This window comes from Aptenodytes patagonicus, chromosome 4 (genome assembly GCF_965638725.1).
Source record: "Aptenodytes patagonicus chromosome 4, bAptPat1.pri.cur, whole genome shotgun sequence".
In the NCBI taxonomy this organism is placed as follows: Eukaryota; Metazoa; Chordata; class Aves; order Sphenisciformes; family Spheniscidae; genus Aptenodytes; species Aptenodytes patagonicus.
The window spans coordinates 69,439,534-69,454,635 of NC_134952.1; the positions used below are offsets into that span (position 1 = coordinate 69,439,534).

The following is a 15,102-nucleotide window of genomic DNA, read 5'->3' on the forward strand; positions in this document are numbered from 1 at the left end:
TGTCACAAATCTATGCTGACTATTCCTGGTTGCCTTCATGTTCTAGATAATGGCTGTCTGAAGCTTTGTCTATGTGTGGATAGGTTTAAAATTGGGGGAAATTAGAATAGCATTTGAATGTTATATACAACGTGAGGTGTTGATCAGCTGGAAATACCATGCTCTGGAGCATTTCTTACACATGAGAGGGAACAGAAAAGAGAAGGCAAACTGACTTTCTGAAAATACACATAATTTTCCAAATTTTTCAGAACTCTTAATAGTGTTTGTTTCTCAAAAGATGCTGTTAAATGTCCACTTCTACTGTCTTACTTTTCCTAAATGATTGTCCTAGATGATTATTGGAGTTCTTCTCAGAAGTAGGATAGAAGGTCTCAAATAATCATCGTTTTCCATGCACAGCAATTCAAGCGCCTTTCATGGTATTCCTTAAGGGGCATGTTTTGCATGTGAATTGTACATGCAATTAATATATAATATTAATTCAATATTTATCACTAGATACATTAGGTTTTTAAATTTAATCGTGTATGCCCAACATTAATCCGTTAGCCAGTCTTTGAGTAGTAGTTGGGATACATAGAATTAAACTATCAAAAATGGCAAAAAAAAAATTGAAAATACTTTTCAATTTTTAAAATAAGTTTTGCCACAAATAATATATGACTATACAGGTAGATAGTGTAATGCAGCAATCCATAAAAAAGTATAAAGTGTATTTAGTGAGGCCAAGGCAAGTTCCTAAAAATAAATGTCTTTATTAGACCAGCAGATACTCTTGGAAAAAATGAACAAGCTTTCAGGCATCTAAGCCCATGTGAACGTTGCCATTAATTATTTTTAAAAGTGCCAGTGAATTATTTCTATTTCAGACTTTTCGTTATAATGTCTTTGATTATATTAATTCTAAAGAACCAAAATTTCTCATCTTGCCTTATCTCATGAAGAATAATGTTTTAAAACACCATTTGAAATCTAAATGCTTTTATGCGGTAATTTTGGGGGAATAAACCAAACAGGACTTTGGGGGTAAGAATTCAATTCTTTCCATTCCAAATGTTTAATTTGTGAGGGTATATGATTGTATTTGGCTAATTTTTTCTATTAATTAAACCATAAATAACCTATTTTGTTTTTATCTGCAGTTTACATTAGCAGATCTGTTTTGTGAGTTGCCTGTTTAGATCTTTTTCTCTTGGGAGTATATACCCAAATACCGAGAATGCCAATACAATTAATCAGCTAAAGGACACGTTTACCCAAAAACTTCTCCATCTTTTCCAGCTGCATCTGTTGATCAAATACAAGCTTTTAGCTTTTTCTTCAGCTGTCGTCTATAGTATGTGCTTAAGTCACAGCTACAGTAAAACTGCTGCTACTAATATTTACTGTAGTAACTAGAAGGACTGCTGATGAAGTTTCTCATCAACTTCTTCCTGTTGCTAGTGAAAACTGCTGGGAATGAAGAGATTGTCAAAATGGATCTGATGCCTTTCCAAAACTTACTTTGACCAGGCAGATGTTCCAGTGCCCTTACTTCAAATCAATCACTTTCCATAGCTTCCTGAGACATGTAGTAAATATCACTATGCACAGTATACTTGCCATTGTTCTCTTTAAATTTAAACTTTAGAAGTTCCTTTCAGACAAGTTCTCCAGTCCCCATTCCAGAACCATAGCCTCTGTCTATGAAGCCCATATTTAACAATTTAGTTAAACCCATACTAGCTCTGGCTGCCATCTGTAATATCCATTCTGTCCTTCTGGACCATCATCTATATTTATGGATTTTATGAGTTAGGATTAGATATTATCTATTTCAGACTCTGACTGCTCTTAAGTGAGGAAAGAAGTTTTTTATATCCCTAGCAACTTTTCTCTTATTATTCCTCTGTGAAACTGTGTTTCTGTATCCTTTTGCCTTATTAAGCCTTTTAAGAGATATTGAACATTGGAAAAGACCAGCTGGTTTTTTAGTTACAGGCTTTTCATAATTTTATGTAACATATTAAGTGCTATAGATAGAGCATTGTTATGGTCTCAGCAATTATAACATTCAGAGTTCCAGAACTAGATGTAGGCTTCTGTGTGTTTGGACATAAAGAATTTATTAGCCTGACAATTGTAAGTAGATAATCTCCCTTTTCATTGCAACTATATTTATTTATGTATTTTACAAAATGTCTCGATACGCAGTTATGCTTCAGGTTGACTTTCCACTCTTGTGTTTGAGCAGATGGATATTGAGCAACAGAAAGACTGGATTCTTGGCTATTTTTAATATAATTTCATCTACAATTTTTTTTAGGAATACTCATGTTCTGCAGGGAAACTTTTGAATATAGTGTGATACGGTAATCACTTGCATAATTAATTTATATACATTTCAGCATTGAATGGATGATTTTCTATTGAGGGAGCAATACAAAAAAACGGCAAGCAGTGTTTGTTAGAGCAATATTAGTGAAATAAAACCTGGCGTGGAAAAGTGTGATGCACCTCAGTTAGCAACTGCCTGTGCAGAATTTTCTATGACTACTGCTTGCAAGTATAAGTTGCCCCTTTTTTTTCAGCTATTCTAGCCTACAGTAACTTGCAAAATAGTCATGAGAATAAGAAATATGAACCTGGTCTACTGATAGTTCTCTCTTGGTGTTTCACTAAGATTCATATTAGCAAAGTGTATGGGTCAACATATTTTGTGTTTATCTATTAGGGTGTATTATATATTTGTAGCTACTTTTATATATTAATATATGGAGAGAGGCTACTATGATTTTCTAATGTGAAGACACTGAGTATTATTATACAATTCATGACAGAGAACATTACAGCATGTTAAATTGATTATGCTTCATTACTTACTGGAATATATTTTCTCTGACTTTGTTGAACTTTCATGTTGAACTTTGTTTAAATCCATAGCCTCTATTTTTAATTACCACTATACATTTTTGGAAAGAGATAAATGGTAAGGGTAAGGAGAAGGAAAAACTTACTACAGTATTTAAATATCTGTATGTTATTTAAGAACCTGCAGGAACTGTCTGTACTAATGTAATTTTCTTCAGATTATGCTGGTAACTGTAACTTTAATCCTTTCTTTAGGAGGTGATATGAAGATGGAAGGAGAAGCTGCATATTGCTTAAGTTTAGCATATCATTTTGCTGGAGAACAACAGACAGCATTATCAGTAAGTTTATTTTAAAGTTGCTTTAGCTTTCCCAATGTCTTTCTCTGCCTCCTTGGCATCTTCTTAGGCATTTTGGAGAGTGGAAAAGACTTGGAGAGACTTGGCTCACGGACCTTTTACAACTGTATCTAGCCCTGTAGACAGGGATCCATGTGGCTTAAGCAATTATGGTTCCAATAAATTCCAGAACTGATGGAGTCCAGGTTTCCACGCTTGGATCTGTAGAAATAATATAAATTGACAATTCAGGTTATATGTGACTAGCTTTCCTTTTCCTGTATTCATACATATATAAAACAGTTTTTATTTAGTTAGGTTTTTTATAAAACACCAGTTTTACAAACTAGTTTGATAGAGCATATTTGTGAGCAACAATTAAAAATATATCAATTCACACGTTGAGCTTTTCAGAACACCAGGAATTTAGAAGAAATATGAATTGCTTTTGGTATGAAAAGCTGTAGTGCTCATGCAATCCCTTCTGTTGATACTTGAGTTCAAGCTCCTCTTCACATGTTTCCCTTGAGCCTCCCATACGTAATAATTCTAAGACAATGAGAATTCTACATGTGGAATTCTAGTCTGGAAGGAGGGTTCCTCTAGTTCATCATAGGTCAGTGTGAGAGGAAAGATAAGCACCAACTTGATTTGTCTGTGCCAGTCATCAGAGAAGTCATAGTCTTCCATGGAACTCTTAAAAATGTTGTGTGGAAAGTTAATTTATTTGAATATTTTGTCCATGATTATTGCGATTAATCGGCTGGATATTTACTATTTCTATTTCTGTTTGTTCCTTTATCTGCAGTGACTCGGTATTTTATTAATGAACATGTTTTATAGAGGTCATTCTTTGTGGTTATTTGTTGTAGTGGTTTACGTTTTTCAGAAATAGGCCGATAGAAGTTACAGAGTGAATTCAGCATGGGTTTCAATATTGCTTGCTTGGCTTCTGCAGTGTAGGAGGGGTTCTAGATTTGTCTCTTGAAATATCCTCTTACATGCTTTTAATGATTTGTGATATGATTTTTCCAAAAGTTATTGACCATCTTTATACATAATTCTTCAATGCTGGTAGGCCTATCTTCTGTATAAATCAACTGAATGCTGGAAAGTGGGAGCCTGTTCTCGCATCAGTTGCAAAGTCTGTAGCTGAATGTGAAAATATTTCAAAATTAAAAAGCTACATATAATTCTATAAAGTTATATCTAATAGTTACAACAGCAATGAGAAGAGGATATTTGATCTCTTCCAAGGATACAGTATGACAGATTAGACTAGAATTTTTTGTACTGAAGTTTATCTGCATTGTTTTTTGACTGACCAGTGTGCTGGCATTCTTACCTGGTCAACTTCTCTGTTTAGTTTCTGAGAGTCGCAATAAGCTGTGCGAATGATGAAGAGCAGCAAGATAAATAAATGTGCTAAATAAAGAAGCCTGCATGCATATTTGATCTCTCCATCACAGGAGAAATTAATTAATGAACAAGACTGCACAGTCTCCATGATATACAAAGGATCAAACTACCCTTGAAAGCGTCAAAAATATTAGATGTCCTGGCATTGTTTCCTCAGGATCCATTTCGCTTACATTTTATAGCTACTCCTTTCCTTTCATTGCTCCCCCATGCCTCCTGCCAAAAAGTTACAACAATCATTTGGAAGTTCCATTTCTTTTTGTCACGTGCAGAATTATTATTTTTTTAAGGAAGATTCTGAAACCTTGAATTTTGTAATGTACTACTATTAATTTAAAACATATACATAATAGGTTGTGCCTATTGTTTTTAGTCTTACAAAAACTCCTGACAGGTAAGGAAAGCAATGTGCATTTTTCTTAAAAGGGAAAGTCTCTGTCGTACAAAATATAAATGATACATTATGTGAAGAGTATAACATGTTATTTTAACAGTAATGAAAATACCAATACTTTTCAGTGTAAATAATACAATATTATATTATAATATAGTGGCATTTCCTAATATAATGGCATTTCCAATAATATTACATAAGAAGCCTATGAAGTACTTTCATTCAGAAAATATAGTGTGTGTTATAGGACTAAGAAAAAGGGGTAAAATTTTAGTTCCTTTTGTCCTTAACAGTGATCAATATAGACAGCAGTAAAATATCAGCGGTTGACAGTACCGTTGAGCGCAAGTTGTCTTCACTCTCCAATTAGAAATCATTGCCTAAAATTTACCCTTCTGTTCTCAGTTTAATGGTCTCTGTATCCAAGGGGAGCTCAGATGCTTACGGAGATGAAATCATTGCATCCTGTTCCCAGAGGACTACTGGTTATCATTACACATAACATGCAGACAATGCTGCTAGGAGCCAGTTTGCCTCATGGTAATATGTAGTTCATCACCAGCTTCTGTAGCATGCTAAAGAGGTCTTGCCACACAGCTTGGGACTATTCGGGTGTAGACTCAGGGGTCTCAGCAGTTATTTTCCTGCTTTGCATCAGTTTTCATCTTCGTTATCCTTTTGTGCTGTGGTCCACCTCAGGCAGTCTCCTTCTAGGGGAATCTGAAAGGAGCAGCTGTTACAGATACCATTTCCTCCAATTGTTGCCACTTGGTTCCTTTTGCTGTTCCCTCCCCCAACATGCACACACAGTAGCATGCATATAAACTTGTTTCTCTTTCATTCATGTCTTCTAGCAGAGTGGAGAAGCATATGTTCAAAATATTCATTATCTGATGCAGTAATTAAAGGTTGAAATGATTAAGCTGCAGCCTATTATATCAAAAATATGCGGTCACTTTGTATCAAATGAGCTACTTTTGTTGGACAACAAAACAAAGGGTTTTTATTTGCTAGGCAGTTGGTGTATAATCTAACATAACTTGATTTGGTGCATAATCTGTATAAATTGATTTAATTTTATTTGATATATATGATTGATTTCAGTGGACCTACTCAGATGTAAAAACGTAAGTGTGTGCAAGTTTAAGGGCCTGAGAACCAATAATGTTCAATAGCAGTGTGGTATGTTCGTAATATTTTTCGTATCGTCTGGTTTATAATCAAGCCTAATGGTTTTTCCACAAAATATGACACAAAATATTAATAGTTCACATTATATAGATTTTATCTTGACCATTATAGGTTTTGTGAGGGGGAGTTCTCCATCCAGGCTGATTTTAAAGTAAAAGTTACTGTTTACTTGTTTTTCTTCAGACTTGTATAACAAGCTAAGTATTAAGTCAAACACTTCTGCGTCATTAGAAATCTTGCATAAGGTATTGTAATCTAATGCTTGATGTGGGAATTTTTTTTTAAACTGGGCTTTCAAGAATGCTTCAAAGAGTTGGGCATCAAGGGTTTTTTTTCTTTCAATTAGAGTTGAATCCCAAATCATCAGGAAAATTCCAGTCCTCATCCCTTGTCTGAGCATTAGGTTTTTTTCTAAATGTTCCTTTATTTTGGATATTGAATCCCATGTTTCAGATATGCTACGTATTTAAATAATAGAGTAAGTGTTCATGAGTAGAGACTCATGCCAAAATAAATGTGGTAATTTATGACATAATGCTATGTGCATGAATTGTCAGAATTACGATATACAAGCCACAGGCATAAAATTATCAAGAAAATTTATGAACTTACAAAGACATCTTCACATTTGAAATGACCCTATTAAAGTAATCAGAGGTGATTTATGACCATAAATTTAATTTCTGAAAAAGTCTATGTCAAAACAACTGAAAATTTTGTCTCAATTCATGCAGCTAGAGAGAATATAAGTAAATGTATCTGGGATGCAGATATTCTGAAGTTAATATGCATGGTATATTTTTATCTAATTATATCTAATTATATAGATTACGCCCATATGTATGTATGACTTTGAATCAAGGAGGATCTTAGCAAGTAAAAGAACTCCAAAAGGTAGACTGAATCTTATCCTCTTTTCTCCCTTGTGAAAGGTAGTTGAGAAGAATGAGCATCATTCCTTTGAGATTTGCTTACTATTCTAGTGCTTAGGCTGAACTTCAAGACGCCTTTCTGTCAATGGTGTCTGGGTAGACCACTGAGTTTAGGTTTAAGCTTTCATTACAGTTACTACAAAAAGAAACACTTGAATGGAGACTCGCAAAACACGTCAAAAGATACTATTCAATGGGAATTATTTCAAACGTCCTTCTTTTAAAGAAGCCAGATTGTCCTTTTTTCATCTATAAGTGATATTTAGCCAGTAGTAATGAAGTGTAATATTTTCAGCTTAGTAAATGGCATCACGTGCTTGAAAAAATATTTTAGCATACCAATTTAAGAAAAGGTCTCATCATTCCTAGAGGCTTCACTTTTATTGAAGCAATTTTTAAATTGTTCTTAAAACTGTACTTACATAGAAATTTTGTATTTTTCATATCTGAGGACTAAAACACCAGACAAAACTCTGAATCATCTTTGAAGGTAGGCACTTCTGATTGATCTTGACATTGACAATGGATTATTGTCCATTTTTTTTTCTTCTTGAAAAGGTCTAGAAGGTTTTCTTCTTGCAGGTCTAGAATTAGTGAGCCAATTCTGAAACTGATTAAATTTCATGTTTCTGAAAGGTCCCACTGCTGCTAGGCATTGTTGAAGATAGTACAAACAAAATTATGTGAGAACAATTAGTACTGGTAGTGAACTTTGCCCTGACAAAATTATACTGACTCAAATACTGATGGAATTAAGAAATTAGAAATTATTTGTGTTGAAAATCTTAAAGAAGACCTGAAACTTCAGGAAAGAGGTGAATGTCTGATCATTCGATTAATTTTTTGTTGTTAATTTCGTACTTAATTCTTAAAGTGAAAGAAAGATCTAACTTTTTATTTGGATATGAAAGTTAACAGTCTCTTAGTGAAGGAAGGATTTCTTCTGTTGGTTTAATTTAGATAATCATTTTCCTATCTTAGCCAGTTTCTTGAAAACCTGAAAAAAAAAAAAAAAACGGGGAAAACGTTCTGAGTAGCCCTGAGATGTAATGATGCTATTTTCCTTCAGTACTTTTCTGTATACCGCATAGATTTGCACCTTGGTAATATGGTGTCCACTACAATTGCCTTGGAACATGGTATCATTTTCCTTTGAGTCTGTGGTTCAAATTGCATTTTGCTTGGTTAATGGCATCAGAATATCTCCCCTCAGTAAACTGGATTTTTGTCAAGATAAATGTACCACAAGAATACCCTTTGTAAGAAAGCACTCTTAAATGCAGTGCTGCTGCAGAATTACAGTAGTCAAGTTATACAAAAATTATAGAGCATGAGAAACAAAAAATATTAAATATGTAAAAAATCTTTTACTTGTTTACTTACAAGCAAATCAGATTTCCATGTTTTCCCATAGCAACAATGAAAATAAATGCACTAGTAACTTGTTGACATCAACCTTACCCTTCAGGAGTCTCATGTTCTGTAATACTGGCTACCAAAACACCATAAAAGGGTGGACTTTCATCTCATCCATTACAATTTTAAATTTAATCATTCATACATCCCAAAAGAGCAAGACAACTGCAGTGAGCTGCAGATTTCACTGCGTGTTCCATTAGATAAATCTATGGCACCTTTTCAGAATTTTAGGACTATCTGACCACTGGTGTTCTCAAGAATCTGAATACGAGTTGGTGACAAAAAGTTTAAAACCCCAATTTTGGGGGCTATGTGTGAAGGACATGGTTTTGTTTGCGTGTTTGTTTTTAATTCCCAAAGAGTATGAAAGTTTCTGGGCTTATATATATTTGTAAGGTTTATGTAGCCTTACTTAGAATATATATTAAACATCCTGAATTTAGAAGTCATGCCATTTAACATATCAAATGTGGTTTCCCAAGCTTCAAACTCTTTTTTTTTTTTTGTAAGATTTTGACTCAGGATATCTATTGCAAAATTACAAGTTTTCTTATTACCTTATACAGGCAAGCACTTGCATGCGCACACACACATGTACTCTGTATGAGTTTGCAAAAGAACTGGAGGGGGCTGCAGTGCAACATTAATAAGAATATTTACATGCTTCTGCATTAATAATGACAATAGATATCCTAAGATCAAGAGGATTCTCTGCATGACTGAATGATTTCAATGAAATTGTTGCTAACTGTTATGTTTAAACTAAAAAGAAGCAAATTGTCCCTTACTGGAGGTTTGCTTAGCTCTAGCATGTTGAAACATTGAGGACAAAGCCATAAAAACTCCTTAAACTGCTCTGCAAGGGAATAAAAATATCTTCGCATCTATTTTTCACCAAGGCATGGAGGGCAGAGCAGTTAGCAGTCATGGAGCCTTCGCTCTGGTCCTACCTTTTTTGACATAGCCGATGGGATGGAACAATCTCTGCTATTCTCTGTGTATTCTCTGCTAGGTATGGCCAGTGGAGATGGCTCTCCCTTACGCTTTCCCAGGCCAGGTAGGAGCCAGATTGTGACCACAGCTATACAGTGTCTCTTTTATGGGATATAAGGTTACAATTAGTCCACTTGTCCTGACTGAGGTTTCTAAAACTCTAATAACTGTCTTCTGTCAGTTAAAAGATGTGATTTGGGCAGACATTTTCTACTCACTGTACTGAAACTATATTTTTACTGTACTTTTTTACTTTTTTTTTTTTAAATAACTGCTGATATACAAGTTTCCACTCGTTTCATTCCCACAGGCTAGGAGCAAAAAAGACAAAGCAGTACAACTGTATGTTACAGACGTTATTTACTTTGTGGACTTTAGACTATATTGGATTTCTAGCTTAGGTGTGCTAAACCTTGGAACCTAAATGCTGTATGTAACTGAGGGAAAGAGATAGTTACAGCATGTCTTAGTTCGTAGCTTATATTATCTGAGAAACAATAGCGTGAGAGATCTTAAAAACTGTCAATAGTATGTCCATTAGTGAAACTGCACGTATTATACCCAGGGCTGTAGCAAATGACTGAAAAACTGTGTAAGAAATTTTCTAATTCTGTTAGATAATATATTTACGGAAGTCAGACTTTTTATGTGTTTTGAGAAATGAAACATTTGTACCCACACTATACAAAGTCAGGAATTTCAGTACTTAAATGCAAATATATTCATAATCTTGGAGGTTTTGTTTTCCTTTGTATAGTTTAGTTCAAATGAACAGGCTTTAAAAAATTTTCTATAAAGTAAGGCTTTTAAAATTAGATTGAACTATACCAATTTGAGAAACCAAACTACAGCAATTTACTTATTAATACATGTTTAAATTTCAATTCAGTTATTCCTATTGACTTCAAGGGGACAACTCATATATTCAGGTGTGAGCAAATGCTTAACAGCCTTGCTTGATCAGAACCATCGATGGCTAGATTTGGAGAATCGGAGGTCTTGATTCAGCTATCAGATCTTAAGGAATTTAAAATTTATCCTTTGATAGATAAATAACCTGAGAAGTTAAAACACTGAAGCATGCCAGTATAAAAACTAGAGCTTGCTGCTTCGTTGCTAGAAGAAATTTGTTTTCCTGTTTTGCTTTCAGCTTATGTACTATTTCAGAGCTGATCAAAAGAATTGGTAGCAAAGTGTGAAATAAATTGTACTTCTAAATAAATTGATTTAACATTCCTTGGTGCTTTAAGTGATTTTAGTAATATTAATATTTAAAATATTTCTGTCTGAAATCTTTTTATGACTACATGTAGCAATAATGGCCACCATTTCATTCTGCTGTTTTTCATATTAGAATATTACACAGTAAACATTGTAAAAATACTATCTTTTAGCACTGAAATGGATGCAAAGGATTTCAAGTATCTATTTGCATGTAAATGACTCAAGTCTTATTCAGTCAATAAAAACAGTCTATTAATACTTTTACTACATTTCTTACATGGGTTAAAACTTGAAGAATATGAGGTTTTCAGCTGAATGAGAACTTTTCCTTAACTTCCATATAGGTATGCAGAAAAATGTTTTTTAACTGACTTAAATTTTTTGTATACCTTCCTAGATTATCTCAGTAGTTTTTTCCATTGTGTTATGCAAATTTAAGGGTTTGTTTGTTTGCTTTTAGCTAGGAAAACTTTGTGTAATTAAAAATATCCGTTCGTGGGTGGACTAAAGATATTAATAAGCTTGAAGCAGAATATTTATAGGTGCTTTGTCTAAGAAGTAATGGGCATTTAAGCATGCACATGCATATAGTATGATATTAATGTCTTAGGAGGCTACAGCAATCTGACAGCCAGGTACATTCATGTAGACATAACAGTGTGATAAAAGCAATCCAGACATCTGGATCACAGTACTGCTATACAAAAACATTTCTGAACAATTCACATTATTGCACTTACCCAAATTTCCAGTCTTGTCCACCCCTTTCTTCTTGTTTCTTTCTCCGCCTCAGCCTTTGTCTTTTCTGTACTTGCAGAATCTTATTTTTCCTTTACAAGTCACCTCCATCTGCTTATGTGTCAGAGTGGCCCTCGTGCCACACATCGCATTGAGGAATTCTCAAGATGAAGGGCTGTATTCACATCACTACTTCTGTCTCAGCGCTGTTTCATGCTTGTCGCTGCTCAGCACTCAGCGCCACACTGCCTTGTTTTGTCAATAACCATTTATTTGTTGCTGGAATAGTAGCAACCATTACATCTGACCTCCCTGTTTCATCAATTATGGATAGATTATTGGATGTGAACATCTGCAAAAGCTTGCTGTTGAACTTACCTCCTGGCTGGGATTAGATAAAGTATTAAACTGTTGTTTATTGTCAGGCCAAAACTCTACTGGGAAGCCAGGGAATTCCAAGGCTAGCAGACTCCCATCAGCAAGCACCAAAAATTGTTTAGTATTGCCACCGTTTCCCATAAGATCGTAGCCATTTATTATTTACACTTATTACTAGTTGTTATAACATACTTGATAAAAGCTCTTGGCAGGCACAGTGTTTCCAGCTATTGTCACATCTGTCAGGATGGAAGGGATACATAAACTGTTTTTTCCTCTTATATTGCTGTTAAAGGGTAACAGATGAAGCTTCTTCACTCCAGACTGTTAAGCCATGCTTTATTTTGAAGAAATATGTCAACAATGGCTGGTTTGGAAAACATTACATTCCTGTACTAAATAGAGATTGCAACAACCTTTACTAGAGTAATATCTCTTGCAGTAAAGATTTCATATTGTACAACAATAACAGACTAAAATACCTGGTTTTGATGTTTGCATAGGTTTTTGCTCTGAAGGACCTGGCTGATTTTATTTTAATTTTTTATTTATTTTAATAAAACCCCTTATGAGGCATAGTAAATAATAAAATGACTGCATTCCTACAAAGTTGTAGGTGTAGGGAATCAGAATTAATACAATTATTAGTGGCACAGAAGGCCAGAATTAAGAACAGTAATACGAAATAAGAAGGATGGGAATAAAACTTAATGTTTATTCAATCATCTGTACATTTCATCTGAGTTTCCTGTGCAGCAAAGTGAAGCAAACAGGGTGAACTCCTGACCTCGTGGAAGCCAACAGAAGTTTGAAATGACTCTGGGGAAAGGAACTTTTTCAGTTAGTTACTTGTATTTACATATCATCCATCCAGAATCAAAGCAAAACGTATATACTTTGAATATTATGCAAAGCATACAAGTAAGACTTGATACAGGCAAAGAACCCTAGGTCTTATCTTGATAGACTGTTAAGGAATGAGTGAAATGTTTGACTTCCCTTCTCTAATCCTTCAAACAGATGCAGACATGAGTAACCTGAAGCATGTATTGCCATGCAAGTTTATAGAGCATCAAGGTAAACATGGCACTCGATAGCCGAGTATAACAGGGAAGGGAAGAGGAGGGACTGGATGGAGCAGTTACTCCTCAGGGAGAGTGTCAACCAAGCAACACCTTAGTGATAGCCATGTCCTAGCCAGAGCCTGTGGAAGGTCTTGAACAAGGGTGTTCCACTTTGATGTTTGACTTGCCCAGACTTCTAGGTGGGTTCTTCTACATCCCTGCCCATCCCCCTGTCCCTGATTCCCTTGCTCCAAGATGCATGCTTATGCTATGCGTTATCCAAATACCCACATCCAAATGCCCAGGGACTTCCCTGGAATAGCAGTTCTGGAACAGACCAGATTGGCCAATTCCAGACAAATTCTTTCTGTCTCTGTAGGAACAGTGACAAAGTTTGTACATTTCTGGTTTAATTTTTTCCATTTATTTATCGAAACAGTCCGGTGTAATTGGATGTGGCTAAGGGCGAGGAGTTAGCGTTCACATTTACAGAATTTGAGTTGGTGAATTTCAGTTGTGGGAAAAGAAGGAGAACTAACAGTTCTGGCGAATCAGGGACTTCTCCCTCTTTCCTCGGCATGGCACCCAGTTTCAGTGTCCCTTAATTGTGAGCATGCAGACGGAATGCTGTACTGCTTCTACCCTGGATGCTCGCTATGCCTGAATACATTTAGCATTTAACAAGGTGCAGCCTGCCATTCAGTTGATATTGGTGTATTATTTTCCTGGGATCAGTGAGCTCTGCTCATTGTAATCAATACACTACATGAACAATACAATTTTCTTATTGCTGTCCAACCTCTCTTACGCTGTGTTTTGGCCAAAATAAGAATACATTTGGGTTTGTATTATGAAACTCTTCTTTGACCTTACTCAGGATGGCCACAGGCATGTAACTACTCAAATTATGGTAATAAAGACTGCACCTTTTAGGCATTTTTAAATACGTGTTTCTTGGGGAGCTATGGGAGAGAGTTCACTGAACTGCAAAATGCCTATGCATACGGTTCTGTTGTCTTTTATTTTCACTGGACTGTATGGAAGTGATTATTTAGTGACTGTCAGAGCTATGTGTTTTTTCTGAAAGTATTTAAGAGGTACTAAGTGGTATGAGGCCAGCAGTCTCACTCGATTGCATTGTCTGTCTACCAACACCAATTGTTGGCTCCAGAAAAATATTGTCACATGCTGCTAGCCAGGCTGGGCCTTAGCCTGTTACTGCAGCGCCTGTCAGAAATCATTAGCTAGTGATCTCTTTGACTAATGTTCCAGTTGATTGTCTGATTCATGTTCAAGATCTGTAAATGAGGCAGAAGCATTTTTACTGCTCACCAGCTGTGAAATGGCTAAACACAGCTAGATTTTCAGAAATCAAAATAAATGTATTTCCAATAAAGTTTGACAACAATATCAAGTGCAAAGCTGAGAGCAGAACTATGTTTTTGTGGTTTTTAAAGTTACAGTATTATAAATCAATATTATCCCATCATGTTTTTGTCAGAGTAATGTATTTTACCAAAATAATGAAATACTGGTAGTAGCATTAATCTTGTGTTGAGTTGGATAGACATTCTTTATTCAACATAAATTCATACCTTTGATTTTTACTCTTTTGTCCATTATCCCCAGATGTATCAATGTTTAGCACAGCCTATGTCCTTTTCTCTGAGTCCTCAGTGTATGCAAATGAGGTGTGTACATGGTTTTATGTATGTATAAAAAGTACAGGTGTGACAACAATAAAAAATAAAGGGTGGGATTCTGGGGAGGAGGAGTCTTGGGGGAGGAGCTGGGTATCTTTTATATTAATGGAATAACCCCAGGAGGGTCATACTGGCTTAACGCTGAGATAACCAAGAAGCAAATCTGGGCCTGAGATCTGACTAATATTTTTCTTGGCAAAGGAGGTAAACATGAAATTCACCACTATCTAGAGAATTAGTGCAGGAGCTGTGCCACAAATAGGCTCTAGTTTGAGGGTTTAAGCAGAACTTATTACTTTACTTTATTTTTACAGTGTAACTAATTGTAGCCACAATAGTCTTACAAAGACCCAGGAAGAGAGTTGATTTTTTAAATAGATGCTCCCACAGTAGCTATCCTTCTAGGTGCACCTGCATCCAGCTTTTAGTGCTAAGCAAGAAAACAAGGTAAATTGT

The 15,102-nt window shown here is 35.2% G+C and overlaps 1 protein-coding gene across 1 annotated transcript in view; it reads left to right on the forward strand.

Annotated features, from left to right (window-relative positions):
- TTC29 (tetratricopeptide repeat domain 29) overlaps window positions 1–15,102 on the forward strand; it is a 133,657-nt gene that overhangs the window by 49,962 nt on the left and 68,593 nt on the right. Inside the window, exon 6 of the mRNA XM_076337661.1 lies at window positions 3,109–3,194. Coding sequence (XP_076193776.1) covers window positions 3,109–3,194 — 86 coding nt within the window. The remainder of the gene's footprint in view (window positions 1–3,108; window positions 3,195–15,102) is intronic.